We start from the raw sequence: 13,661 nt of genomic DNA, 5'->3' as shown, positions 1-13,661 counted from the left end.
ACCACAAATAACAAACTAATGAATCATAATATTAAGAATAATTTTGTAAAAATTAGGAATAACTTTTCATCAAAAATTTTTCTTTTTGTTCTCAAGAAGTGCTGTTCTTCAGCATGATGTACAGTCCTCACATATATACCAAATGCTTCATAAATTTCATATAGGCTTGAATTTATTTTAGTCCAAGAGAAAGTCCTTATCTCCCCTGCTTCTGCCACTGATGTAATATATTTAATCACAAAAAGAAAATTAAAAAAAAAAAATAAAAAAAATCCTCACTATGATTTGAAAGCAAGCTCAACTCTTTCATGTGCCTTTAGTTGAAGTAAGTGGCACAAGGAATACAAAGATTTGGTTGTTTGGTCTGGTTGTTTGGTTTTGATTTTTTTTAAGAAAATACAGCAATCCGTCTGTATTAGGTAGGTGGAATATACTATTAAAAAGGGCATAAAAACCCCCCAGCTTTATAACCCAGGCGGTGATGACTTTTGTGGATTACCACCCAGCACCCAGCCTTGCAACTCTAAAAAACTACAGCATCAACTCTGTGTGTTGTTGGCTCTAGCACACTGGATTACGAGCCCTGTTTTGGAATAGCAGTAGTGGTAACACAACTGACTAGAAAAAATTAAATGACAGTTTTTCCATAAACTCAGTCTTCTTTTAGTTTGGATGCCATTTCCATTTCCTTTAATTTTATGCATAAAACCTTTGACTGGAAAAAATGTGTCTTGTCTTTTAAACTGGCACCAACCAAGCAAAAATTCTCATTCAGCCAAAGTTACACATGTGCTTAATTCCACCAGCTTTGTGTACTCCCACTGAGGATCTCTGCTCTAAAAACCAGCTTTAAAATGGTGCAGTTTTCTAAAATTTCCACAGATCTACAAGGTGCACTGTAAGTGTTCTCATTAAATTAAAACAGATGTTGGAAGATGCAAAAAGTTATTAAAAGCTTATTATGCAAGTGCTTATTAGAAGCTGCAGTATATTAGTCTCACAGGAACCTGCCAAAATTCCACTAACTTTTACTCACTCACCAAATCCTTTCCTCCAAGTCAAGGAAATGATAGAGGATTTTTATAGAAGCACCAAAATTTCCAAATCCTTATATTTTGGTTTTCCTTTTTCTTGCTGGAAGGACTATGGGTTCCCTTGTTTTATAATCAATAAAATTATTTTCCTCCAAGTCCAATGTGGGAACTCACACACTGCTGAAGGGGTGCCACTCCACTTGAGCATCAACCAGTCTGGTAAAAAAAGGTCCTGCAAAACTGCTCCTTTCCTGAATGTGCAACAAATCCTGAAAATCCTCGCTTACAGGCCAGAATCTGGCTGATTATTACCTTTGCTATTTATTCAGTCATTTACTAGTGAAGTCGTTTTGGGGGCAGGGAGAGTGGGAAGGCATGCCATGCAAACGTTCGATTGATGAGGGCAAAGGCAGCTGTCTGGTATTTCCTCTATGCAGCAAAGCACCGGAGGACGCAAAGACTCGAGAAAATCGCCCACTGTCTGAAGAGTTACTGCGTTTCCAGAGCCGCCGAGAATGGGGAGGGGGTGGCTTGCTTCCTCTTGCGGGCAAATGACCGGCCGTAAGAGTGCATTTTTAAGGGGTGATGTCAGAGAAATTAAACTTGAGCAGTCAAACACACCCCCCTACCTCAAGGACGTGTTTCTCCTGTTGATAAGGCGAGAGAGGTGGCTGTGTAGCACACCCAGCTCACTCCTGCCCTACTGGGACAGGGGCTGGCCGGCGGGAGACACTTATTAATTATGAACGGGGAGATGTCCCTTTAAGGTCTGCTGTGCTCTCCGAGAGCTGCAGCCGGAGTGTTTAGTGGGGGAGATTTGGCTTTATTTGTACATCCTAACCGGGCTAATTCAACGGGGAGGTTTCCAAAACTCAGAGACCTTTAGAGAGGTGGGTGGGGGGAAACTGTGTGCGGTGGGAGGAAACGAAATTCTTTTTAATGCGAAGAAGCAACGTAAAGACTGGATAACAAACAGGAAATGCCTAACTCGGCTGCGAGGCGGACGGGCGGTGCAGAGCGCTGAGCTCCACCGGCAGCGCAGCTCCGCCGGGCGCGCCGGCGGCAGGACCGCTCCCGCCATCCCTGCCCTCCGCCCGGGCTCCCGGCCCCCGGCTCGCAGAACCCCAGGCATGGCTGCCTCCTACTGGATGCTGACAGGTGAGGAAAGCCCTGTTTCTGCCTTGCTTCGAAGACTCGGATCCCTAAATCAGCCCTGCTCCCGGCGGGAAGTGGGTGAAGCTGGTAGGGTCCGGCACCCAAGGGACGGCGCCCTCCCGCCCCGATCCGTGCCTCGGGAGTGCCCTTCCCGGAGCTGCCCTCCAGCCGCAGGCCGTGAGGGACCTCCTCGGTTTGCTTCTCTCTGGGAACTTAAATCCCTAAACCAGTCTGAGAATCTGGGAGCAAGAGTTGATTGCTAGATGAGGATGAATGGCTGAGAAGTCATACTGTAATTGAATCTGGCTTAGAAGAAACAAGTTTATTTGGTTTTGTTGGTTTGGTTTTTGGTTGGTTTCAGCGGGGTTTTTTTTAATTAGGGTAGATTTTTTGCTTTCGTCTGTTTGGCTTTCAGACTTCTGACTGGTAAAAAGGGAAGTGAGGAAGCACTCACTCACTTCAGAAAGATGAGTTCATCCGGAGATTGAATATGTAATATTTCCTTTTAGGATTGTTGATTGATTGTGACTGATTTGCTTTTTCTAAAGAAAATGCCACAAGTAACAATCTCCCTAGCTAGTCAGCCTGTGGTAACATTTTAGATCTGAAATTAGGGGAGTCCAAGAAGTGGTAAAGAAGCTAAGGCAATGCTGGGATTCATGTGCTTGGAAACTTGGACATTGAACTCCCCAGCAGCTCTTGCATAGGCAAGTAGCACACAGTGAACCTGAAACAGTTCCCCCCTGAAACAGGGGAAGAAATCAATTTCATAAGAATTGTCCAAATGCAAGCAGCAGCAGCAAGTGGGGAAAAGGCAAAACTAGAATTTCTCCCTCTTCCCTCTGTGCTTATTGTGCAAGACAGAACACAGGAAAATGTGAAAAATCTGAATATAGTAATTTGGCATGCCATATTTAGCTGTTGTTCTTAACTGTCTTCATTGTTGTTACAGTGACATACTCCAAAACATGCTTTTGTTAGTGTTCCTTCAAAGGACACTTTGTAAAACAGTATCAATCTAGTGTGCTACAACTTCCCTTCAGAGTGGCAGAGTTTCCACTGGTAATGCTGATAGACAATTCATCAGTAATGAAAAAAAGGTTTACTTTCTGACAGGAAAACATTTCAAGAGCAAGTCTCATCTGGATTTACCAGGTGATTACTTTTTTGGTGGTGGTGTCATGAGGGTTTATTTTTTAAAAGATTGGTGGGAAAGAGAATAGACTTAGAGACAAGAGGAGGCATTTCAGGTACCAGAAAAAGGATTCAAATTGTCACTGATAAATAAGAGAAGTAGTCCTACATAAACAAGTCAAAGTATCATAAAAATATGGATAAGGGATTTTCTTCACAAAGAGAAATATAGTGACTTTAAAAATTAATTAAAAAATAAATTACATGCTGCTCTTCCTTAAAAGCAGCAAATAATCTGGCAGGGCCTAACAGACAAAAAGAATCTAGATTGAAGGAGGTACATAGAGATGTTATGTATATTTGTCAGTTTCTATAGATTTTTGTTCTTTTTTAATTTGGCTTGGTTTGATAAGACCTCTGAGGATCTTGACCACAGAAAGTCTGATGTGCAGACAGAAGTGCACAGAGAATTGAGAAGCCTGGTAAGGGCTGAGAAAAATGATATATGACAAAAGACTGAATTAGTTAGTAGGCTAGTAGAAAAAAGAAACTAAGGCAAAATGTTGAATATTTCAAATATATCTTTTTTATTCAAGTATTATTGCTGAGGATATTATTCCAGATGTCAGTGTTTTCTTTGTTTTGTGAGGTCAGTCATGACTTTCCACATTGCATATGTTGGTTTCCAAAGATATAGATGAATACTTGGTTCTCCAAATCGAACAAAAGACAAAAGAAAATCAATATAACTGACTATGCAAAAATCTTAGGGAATATTCAGAAGAATTTTTTTACTCTTCAGGTAAAGAATTGCTAGGCTACCAAAAAAACCCCACCCCTACATAATCTCTCTCACCAGGACTTTTGATGAAGGTGGATGAACAGATAAAAGGGATGGCTTAGTTACTTCGGCTGGCTACTATGTAAGTGGTTTGACTGGGGATCTGCTGAAGTTTTCTCCAGCCTTACATTTCAACAGATGAGGAATGAAGAAGTCAGTCTAAAGGGTTCCACTTCCTTTAAAAGCTTCTTCACTTAACAGCTTTATGCAAAGTCTGTTCCCTCCTGGACTTCTCTCCTTGTTGATGATGGTCTTATATTCATCTTTATAACAGAAAAAAAAATAAAGATAAGTAGAAAAAGACAGAACTGTATGGAGAAAATGGTCTTTGGTCAGAGCCTGTAGAGGCAGGACAGCCACAGGACAAAGGCAAAGCATGAAAAGAGAGGTTTTCCCAAGTTTCCCTCTGCATCTCTCTCTTTTATCTTCCTTTGCTCTTGCAACAATAACGTCCAACATTTCTTAGAAGTCTTCCCCCTATATTAGAGATTCTTTCCTATTAGTTTTACTTATCCAGAACGTAAGCATGTTTGCATGAATTCTAGCTAATGTGGCTATAATATGGAGGAGATGGGATTTCCTATGAAAATCACTTCTCCTTTTCTAAAATCTGTACATAACCCATCTTCATGAAGTGGTTGACCAAGAACTGGAGATATAGGGAAGTGTGTCTCCAACATTTTCAGAATAATAACCTTAGATAACCAGCATGGCTCCAAAATCTCTTAGAATATATGTTATCATCATTTTCATTTTATCTTGCATTGTACCTAAAAAGGTCCAAAAATGGATGCCAAATTGCTGCAACTATTAATACCTATAATACTGTATTTTAAAAAGTGATTTATTGAAAGAACTGTTAGGTCCTGCACATAGTCTCAATCTTTCACCAAGACAAGAATAGGCTGTGCAATTTTGAACTTTTATCTTAAAAATGTATGAAGAGTTAAAAGCACCCACTTGTTTTTGCTCTACCTTGGTCAAATTCATCTCTCTCCCTGTCATTAGCAAAATTAGAATGAATTTAGAAACTTCTATGGTTCTTAATTTTTTTGAGATGTTTTTCTTCTGCTGCTCATACTTTGACGTACTCAAACAAGTAATAATGCCCGATACTTTTTACCAGAGTAGGCAAAGCATCATCTCTAGTAAATATTTTCCTTTGTAAGTTGACAATGGTCCTGCTGATAGTGGATACATCATTGAAGTTTATATTTGCCACTAAATATGGCAAATGGATGTGGGCCACTGTTCATAACTCTCCAAATCTTACAACTTGCTGTTTGAGAAAAGACCCATATCAAAATGTCTCTTTCTACAACAGTCAATTTAATCTTTTGAGTGGCAACTTTGTTTCAAAGTTGTTCTTTCTTCTTTGGTTGTGGTTTTGTTTGTTGTGAGTTTTTTGCTTTTGGACTGTGTAGGGTGGGGTGTGTGTATGCTCTGTGTGTGCACACATGCGTGTTATTGCGAGGGTTTTTTAATGCATCAAGTCACCTATTTTTCCTGAACAGAATGTTAATTTTCTACTGGATGGTACTGGATGCCAACTTGCAACCTTTATCAAAAATATATTGAATCTTCAGGGATGTGAGGCTGCTTGTAAAAATTTGACTGGAATGAATAAACACAGAAAAGCTTGTAAATACCCAAGACTAAAATAATAAAAAGTAAAATACATTTTAGTGTAGAAGTTAAATTTGTACCACAACTATTTTTTTCTTGAAAGAATAGCAGGAGGTCAACCCTTGGAACTTTATAGTTGCAAAGAAAGTAAAGAAGAAAATTTGTCATAAACTCACCATTCAGTATTTATATAGATAAGTGAAAGGAACTCTTAAAGTAGAGTGCACACTCTCTCCTACAGAAAAGCTGAATGCAGAAGTTCTCTGTCTCTGTTTTTGCATTTAAATTTTAATGCAAAATTATTAGCATGCACAAGCTCTAGTTAAACAATTACTTACACATGTGCCTATGTTATATTCCCTTGGGTGGTCTTGCTTGATTCTGTGAAACTATTCATGCTAATAGAGTTAAGCATGTGTACTCACAGGAAGAGAGTCTGAGGTCTGATAAATAAATCCTATTATGTAATATCTGATAAAGTTGTTTTTACACCAGTATCAAGCTTAGGGAAAAGGAACGCACTTACTGGGCCAGATATGAGTTCACTGTCCTGTCACAACTGACTAGAGCTAGATTCTTCAGAGAAATTTATAGGTATATCATAATGGGAGATTATTTTTGCTCACAGTAGCCTTGTATCTCATTAAATTCTTGACTCCAAAGCCTTTCCAAGTCAGCAAATTCCATAATTCACAGTGGGTTGTTTTTTTATTGAAAAAAAAAAAAAAAAAAGCTAATAGAAACCAGAAACTTCCTTGTTTCCTTGTTTGTTTGAAATTACCTTCTCATCTGTTAGATGATGCCCTCATGTTTTTCTGTTACCAGACTGAGTGCACAGTCTGGTACACACTTAATGTATTTGTTCCAATTGCCATGACACAATTAGCACGGCACATTAGTGTGCCTACTTTCTCAATCAACTTTTATTTAATCATTTCTCATGCCAGCATTTTTTCTATTAATCATTTTTTTCCTTGTTCTAAATTTGCAACATTCATTCTTAAATGGAGTTTTTAGTGTCATATGCTGTTTCAAAATTAAGGTACAAAACTTAGAATCATAGAATTATAGATTTTTAAAGAGTTGGAATGGACATTAAAGATCATATAGTCCCAGCCCACCCTGCCATGGGGAGGGACAATTCCCACTAGACCAGCTTTCTCAAGACCTTGTTGAACCAGAACCAGGGTTGGGGCAAACACAACCTCACTGGGCAACTAGGGGTTAGACACTATTCTAGTGTCTAACCACCCTCAAAGAAAAATTTCTTCCTGCTATGTAACCTAAATTTCCCCTCTTTCATTTTGTACCCATTATTTATTGTCCTGTCACTACAGTTCTTGATGAAGAATCCCTCTCCAGCTTCCCTCTTCCCTGTCAGATACTGGAAGGTTGCTATTAGGTCTCACATAACCGTCTCAAATATTCCTCCCTTCTTGTATAGTGATACAATTTTTCATTATTTCTGGCTTGTTAAATTTGTCTAGGCTGCAAATTCAGCTGCGCATTGATGTTTCGGGTCCAATTTCTTCGCAATATCATTGAACTGATATGTGTTTTAGCAAGGCATCTTATTTCTATGTGTGAACATCCAGCTTTGCTCGAAACGTACTGATCTGCCTCCCTAGCATCTCAGAACTGGAAGGCAGCCGGTAAAGGCTCAGTATCGGCTGAAGTGCAACTTGCAAATATAACCAAAACCTTTTAAACCGGGATCCAGTTTAAGAGCAGTGTCCAAGTAACAGTTCAGGTTCTGATGTTGCCTGTATCTGGTTTTCATTCCCATGGGTGACGGCCGCCTCGCTCGCCTCAGGCGGCGGCAGCTGCTGGGGGTGGCAATGCGGTCCCTTGGTTCCTTGGCACTCGCTGAACCACGGGACTGTACCTCTCGACTCTTTCGTCATCTGTGCCTGTAACTTTCCACGACTGCTCGGCTTTGGCCGTTTGGTTTTGGTTTGGCTTTTTCCTCTCGCGTTTTGAAACGCGTGGCACGGTGTTAGGACACTTTAGGAGCTTGGACCGCCAGTGTGAAGCGCTGGAGGGGTGGAGGGGAAGGACGAACGCGGGGAGACTCCCTCCAGGCGAGGCAGCTGGTGACTTCCAGAGCTCGCAGCACCCTGCAGCAGTGCGGCTGCCTCCCAGTCCCCCGCCCTCACACCGCCGCGGCATTTTTCCTTCCGCAGGACGGAGCCTCAGGAGCCGCCGCCAGGTTACCGGCGCGCGGCGCCCCGCGCATGCGCTGTGCCTGCGGTGACCGAGCGGGGCGGGGCCGGGCGCGCCCCGGCGGCGCCAGAGGAGGGAGCCGGGTCTGTGCGCATGCGCTATGGGGCGGCCGTAGGCGCTACGCCTGCGCACTGGGGTCGGCGGCGAAAGTGCGGAGGTGCGGGTTGGGGGCGCTCCGGGAAGGCCGTCCGTCCGTCCATCCATCCGTCCATCCATCCATCCATCCATCCGTCCGTCCGTCCGTCCGTCCGTCCGTCCGGGGGTGTGCGGTCCCGTCGGCTCCCGGAGCACGCCTGCTGCCGTCGCGGCACAGGGGAAGCCGGGGAGCGACGCGAGCAACCGCCAGGATGAAGCTTGTGAGGAAGGACCTGGAGAAGGATAATGCAGGGCAGGTGACGCTGATCCCCGAGGAGCCTGAGGACATGTGGCACACCTACAACCTGTTGCAGGTGGGTGACAGCCTGCGCGCTTCCACCATCCGCAAGGTTCAGACCGAGTCGTCCACGGGCAGCGTGGGCAGCAACCGCATCCGCACCACCCTCACCCTGTGCGTGGAGACCATCGACTTCGACTCGCAGGCCTGCCAACTGCGGGTCAAGGGCACGAACATCCAAGAGAACGAGTATGTGAAGATGGGCGCCTACCACACCATCGAGCTGGAGCCCAACCGGCAGTTCACCCTGGCGAAGAAGCAGTGGGACAGCGTGGTGCTGGAGCGCATCGAGCAGGCCTGCGACCCGGCCTGGAGCGCCGATGTGGCGGCAGTGGTCATGCAGGAGGGGTTGGCTCACGTCTGCCTGGTCACCCCGAGCATGACGCTTACTCGTGCCAAGGTGGAGGTGAACATCCCCCGCAAGCGGAAAGGGAACTGCAGTCAGCACGACCGGGCGCTGGAGAGGTTTTACGAGCAGGTGGTGCAAGCCATCCAGAGGCATATCAACTTTGAGGTGGTGAAGTGTGTACTGGTGGCTAGCCCAGGCTTCGTGCGGGAGCAGTTTTGTGACTACATGTTCCAGCAGGCAGTCAAGACTGACAACAAACTTCTGCTGGAGAACAGGTCCAAATTCCTACAGGTAAGGATCTAAGCAGTCTTCAGAGTGGGTAAAAAGAGGCTTGGGAGTTGTGTGTGATAGTAAGAGGTAGTTACATGGGAAATAGGTCATTAAAGGAAATAAATTTCTGACTGAGCATCATGAGGAAATTATTCTCATGCCTCCTGAACTATAAATAAGTTATGCTTGGTACAAGGATGGTTCCCACTGGGGATACCTTAATGTGCAGTAGAGAAAGTGTTAGATATTTCAAACTCCCTTATTTACTCTTCAATTAAGTGTGAAGTACAAGTTGGAAAATACTTTGCACTGTTACTCTGCCACATTGTATAGCATACGTGTTTAATAACAACTTTCTAAAGATTTTTTTTAAAGTATCTGGATGTGGTATAGGTTAGTTAATTTTGTATTACAAAAATTAATCACAATTTTTTTGTTAGTTTTGTACTACATAGTTAAAGGCTATACTTTTTTTCTTGTTTCTTAGTCATCTCATTGGTTGAGTGGGTGGGAGTTTAGCCTTATACTGAAATAGGCATATTCTGAGCCTAAAATAGGTTTTCTTAAGGGTAGTTGTATAATTTTTAGGTTGAAGAAGGCCTAGGGTGATCTGGGGGCAGGACTAGTGAAGTGAGTTCTAGTGCTTAATGGTCCAAGTACTTAGGAGACCCAGTGCACCAAGAACCCTCCTTTTCCATGTGTAGTAAAGTGATAACAGAGGGAAGTTTTAGTGTACTTCACAACTTTGCAACTATAATAATTGCACAGAGTTGATGCTTTTAATTTATATGCCTGCAGTGTTGAGGGGCCTTCCTTTTCTTGAATGCTTTAAAAAACTTAGATCTTAGTTTCTTGGTTGTTTCAAGTAGCCTTACCTTAGGAACAGTTGAGCTCATATACTTAGCCCAGCCTTTGAATAAGAGAGGCAGTTTTCTTGTGTTGCTTGAAAGGCAGTTTAAGAGTTTAGGTTTTGGGTTTCAGGAGAGATTAAGAATAGAATCATGTGTGTTTCAAGGAGATTAAGTTCCCCAGATAATTATCAAGATTAATATTGCATATCATAGAGGGTGTTTGTGGTTGGTTAATCAAGAAAATGGTCCTTTTTCTTCAAAAACACCAAACCTTTGACTTTGTTTTCACTCTAGGTCCACTCTTCCTCAGGACATAAATACGCACTGAAGGAAGCACTCTGCGACCCAGCTGTAACTAGCCGTCTTTCTGATACTAAGGCAGCTGGTGAGGTCAAAGCCTTAGATGACTTCTATAAAATGCTGCAGCACGAGCCTGACCGGGCTTTTTATGGCCTGAAACATGTGGAGAAGGCCAACGAAGCCATGGCCATTGATACCCTACTGATCAGTGATGAGCTTTTTCGGCACCAGGACGTGGCTACACGTGCCCGATATGTGAAGTTGGTAGATAGCGTACGGGAGAACATGGGCACAGTACGCATTTTCTCCAGCCTCCATGTGTCTGGAGAGCAGTTGGGCCAGCTGACAGGGGTGGCAGCTATCCTACGCTTTCCTGTTGCTGAGCTCTCTGACCAGGAAGATGAATCTAGCTCTGAAGAGGACTAATAACAGTGACTTCATTGCACAGTTTCTTTTCTATGTCATGTTGAAATTGTTTTAAAGGTCCTTCCAATCTGAATACTTGTGTGCAGATGTCCCATGACATGTAATCAAAAAGTTACACATACATATATATAGTTTTTACTTGGCACACTACTTGTTATCTGATCTATGGTAATAATTATTGGTAGCTGTGTTGAGCTGACTGTTTTTGCAGTTCTGGACCACCAACAGTACAAGAAAATAATTTGGCTCCCCAGTGCTGCTTAGTCTGCATGTTAAGGCAGACTGATAACTTAGTGAAATGTGTAGGAAAAAATAATTTCAGGGAAAAAATCACATTAGACTATTTCTGGTCAAATGCTTGAAAAGAGTATTACAAAACAAATATAAACTTCTTGGAAGACCCGTCAAAACTGTGCTTGATATTCATAGGAACTCCCTGGGTTTTGTAAGGTTTGTCAAAGGAATGGGGTCAATACCTTCCCTTAAGGGCTTTGTCTGGTAGTGTAAGTCTAACCACTTAAATATTTCTATGAAACATTTGAAGCAATCTTTCAGCAACCAGACTCTTTAAGTTAACCATTTCTTTGCTAACACAATAGTAGATGCAGGAGAAATGCTGAATCTCAGTGCACCCATTTAGTTATCTATCTTTTTAAATGGTGTTACAGCTTGGGAGATTGTCCTGAGGACTAACAAGGTTTCATTGACTGTATTCTGCTAAATTGGCATTATTTAGCACCCAGTTCTGAGAAGGCATAGGAGAAAACTTAGAAAATCAGGACTCTAGTGTCCACAAGGAATCTTTCGATAGCAAATAGTTTACATAACTTCATAATCTGGTATTCTATTCGCATATCTTTTTAAAAACATACATAAACTGTAATACAGAAGTAATGATAAAATTATGAATCAAACTTCAGTCTAAGATAGTGGGGACTGCAAAAGTGAAAATCACCTTTTCAATTATTTGATCAGCTCGAAGTACTGAGAGACAGGTGTTTTGTTTCTTTATTGGGCAGTAAATCATATGTTGAAGAAGCAAAAGTTGCTTTCAGATTCAGACATAACCCATGGTTGTAGTGTTTCAAACCAAGGTTTGATGGTGTGGCTTGTGTGTGTAAGTAGGCATTCCTTTTTTAAATGTGATTAGAGGCAAGAACAGGAACCACAGAACTGTAATACGGAAAGCGTCGTAAGAGAGGAGCATTAAAAAATAAAATCACCAAAACTCCTAGTCTGGGTAGAATACTTTTAGGAAAATAATTTTTCAGGGTAGTCACCTGTGTTAATGGGTGCCAATCCTCTGAATTTAATACTGTTTATTGGTAGCTGGAACATCAGTCTAAACTTATTGATAGAGAAGTACTTTTGACTTTAAGCCATCTCCCCTTTTCTACATCATCCACACAGTCTAAGAAATTCTTGAACAGAACTTACATTAGCGCTGTAATACTTCAATTCTTCTTTTGTTGAAGACAGGCAACTTGTGTACAGTCAGCTTGGACACAAATTATTTGCGCTTTACATTTTTGTCTTGAATGGTGTTGGGTGCTGCTAGACTGCTCTAGGCTTTCTTCAGCAGTTAAGACTGCTTAAATTAATTTATTATTTTTTAATTTGCATTATTTTATTTTACACTTTTTTAGCTAGAAAGCACCTTGATTCCTGTTATATCTAGTTTAATGTAAAAAATGTAGGAAGCAGAAGAAATTGACCAGTAAATATTAATTATATGCAGCAAATTAGGGCCTTAAACTCATAATCTAAAGTCATTAATTTCTCCAAGCTTTTATAACATAAGATGGTATAGTAATATATTCCCTTTCTCTGAGTAATGCCAATTTGTTGCAGCTGTACACAAAGGACATATTCTAATTTGTAGTGCACCAGATATTCTTAGTTTATTTCTCAGCAAACTCTTTGAGAGACAAATCGAACTGTTTTTTGGTTGTGGTATGGATTGCTATTTTATCAGACCAGATGGTTCCAATTATTCTATTGTAAACCAGAAGTTAGACAGAGTTTTTGCTGTATCCTACATGATAACAATGATTACAATGACGAGTTTGTATTTTGTGCCTGTAGGTACCATCAAGGAAAAAAACTGCGCATTTTGTTGCATTTTTGCTTTTTGTTCCATCTGCTAAGAAAATGTGACAATAGTGATTCTTTCAATTATTTACACTTAGAATTAAAATTCTGCCTTGACTTTATATTTTTTATATTTTTCTTTTTTTTTTTTTTTTTTAAGTTATTACTATCATGTTGATGTGTCTCTGGAAGAAATACACATGAAGTTGCCCAGAGTAGGAGGGGGGTTTTGTGTGTTTATTTTGGGGTTTTGGAGGGGGTTTTTTTGTTTCGTTTTTGAGGTGTTTTTCAGTGGGGTTTTTCTTTTTGGTAAGTATTTTTGTTGTAAAATAAATACACAACACTATGTATACAAATGCATCCTGTTTCAGGAAACAGCTTAAGGGCTTGGTATTGAAAGTGGGCTGTGTTCAGTATTTGCAGATGCTTGACCTGGCCAAGTTCCAGGGTAGCTAATATCTTCCACTTTTCAAGGAATTTTGATTAGTTGAAAAGTCCATATTGACAAAGTTGCTTGCTCAATGCAGACCTCAGTTTTTGTGTATAGATAACACTTGCACAGAAGAGGCATGCTACCAGCAGATCAAAGGAGTGAGTGCTAGAGCCATGGGAAAATACTTTCTGTGTCTATTGCTTGGAACTAAACATACATGAACTAAAAAATGTATTTTGATGTGTCTCCATTTGGTTTAGGATTATATTCTGACATAATTCTGTGAATTAATAGTGTGGTTTAGCATCTAATTTTAGGCTGTTCAAAAGGAATGAAGACACATTGTAGGACTTCATAAAGCTTGTTACGTTTAGTAGGAAGAAAGCTTTAAAAAGTATGAAATTTGATTGATCATGAACCCTGCTGTGCTATACAGTGATTCAAATAAATATTCATTTATTTGTTTGCCTCTCTTGCAAATTTGTATTTTGGAAC

At 41.1% G+C, this 13,661-nt stretch overlaps 2 protein-coding genes across 2 annotated transcripts in view; both read left to right on the top strand.

Moving 5' to 3' along the window:
- The first annotated feature begins 1,710 nt into the window (after nt 1-1,710).
- ITGA1 (integrin subunit alpha 1) overlaps nt 1,711-13,661 on the top strand; it is a 72,092-nt gene continuing 60,141 nt past the window's right edge. The window contains exon 1 of the mRNA XM_058864093.1: nt 1,711-2,192. Within this exon, the coding sequence (XP_058720076.1) occupies nt 2,165-2,192 (28 nt within the window). The 5' untranslated portion in view covers nt 1,711-2,164. The remainder of the gene's footprint in view (nt 2,193-13,661) is intronic.
- PELO (pelota mRNA surveillance and ribosome rescue factor) lies at nt 8,010-12,857 on the top strand. Its single transcript, XM_058864094.1, has 2 exons — nt 8,010-9,086; nt 10,211-12,857. Exons 1-2 carry the CDS (start codon nt 8,025-8,027, stop codon nt 10,640-10,642), a joined length of 1,494 nt encoding a protein of 497 aa, XP_058720077.1. The 5' UTR covers nt 8,010-8,024; the 3' UTR covers nt 10,643-12,857.

Source organism: Poecile atricapillus, chromosome Z (genome assembly GCF_030490865.1).
Source record: "Poecile atricapillus isolate bPoeAtr1 chromosome Z, bPoeAtr1.hap1, whole genome shotgun sequence".
NCBI lineage: Eukaryota > Metazoa > Chordata > Aves > Passeriformes > Paridae > Poecile > Poecile atricapillus.
The sequence above is the reverse complement of the archived record's forward strand: the minus strand, read 5'-3'. Positions and strand labels throughout refer to the sequence as shown.

Bases quoted from the DNA above. Each gene is read 5' to 3' on its own strand.
- PELO (XM_058864094.1), top strand. From the start codon at position 8,025: ATGCGCTGTGCCTGCGGTGACCGAGCGGGGCGGGGCCGGGCGCGCCCC. The intron at 9,087-10,210 runs GTAAGGATCTAA...TTTTCACTCTAG, and splicing joins ACAGGTCCAAATTCCTACAG to GTCCACTCTTCCTCAGGACA.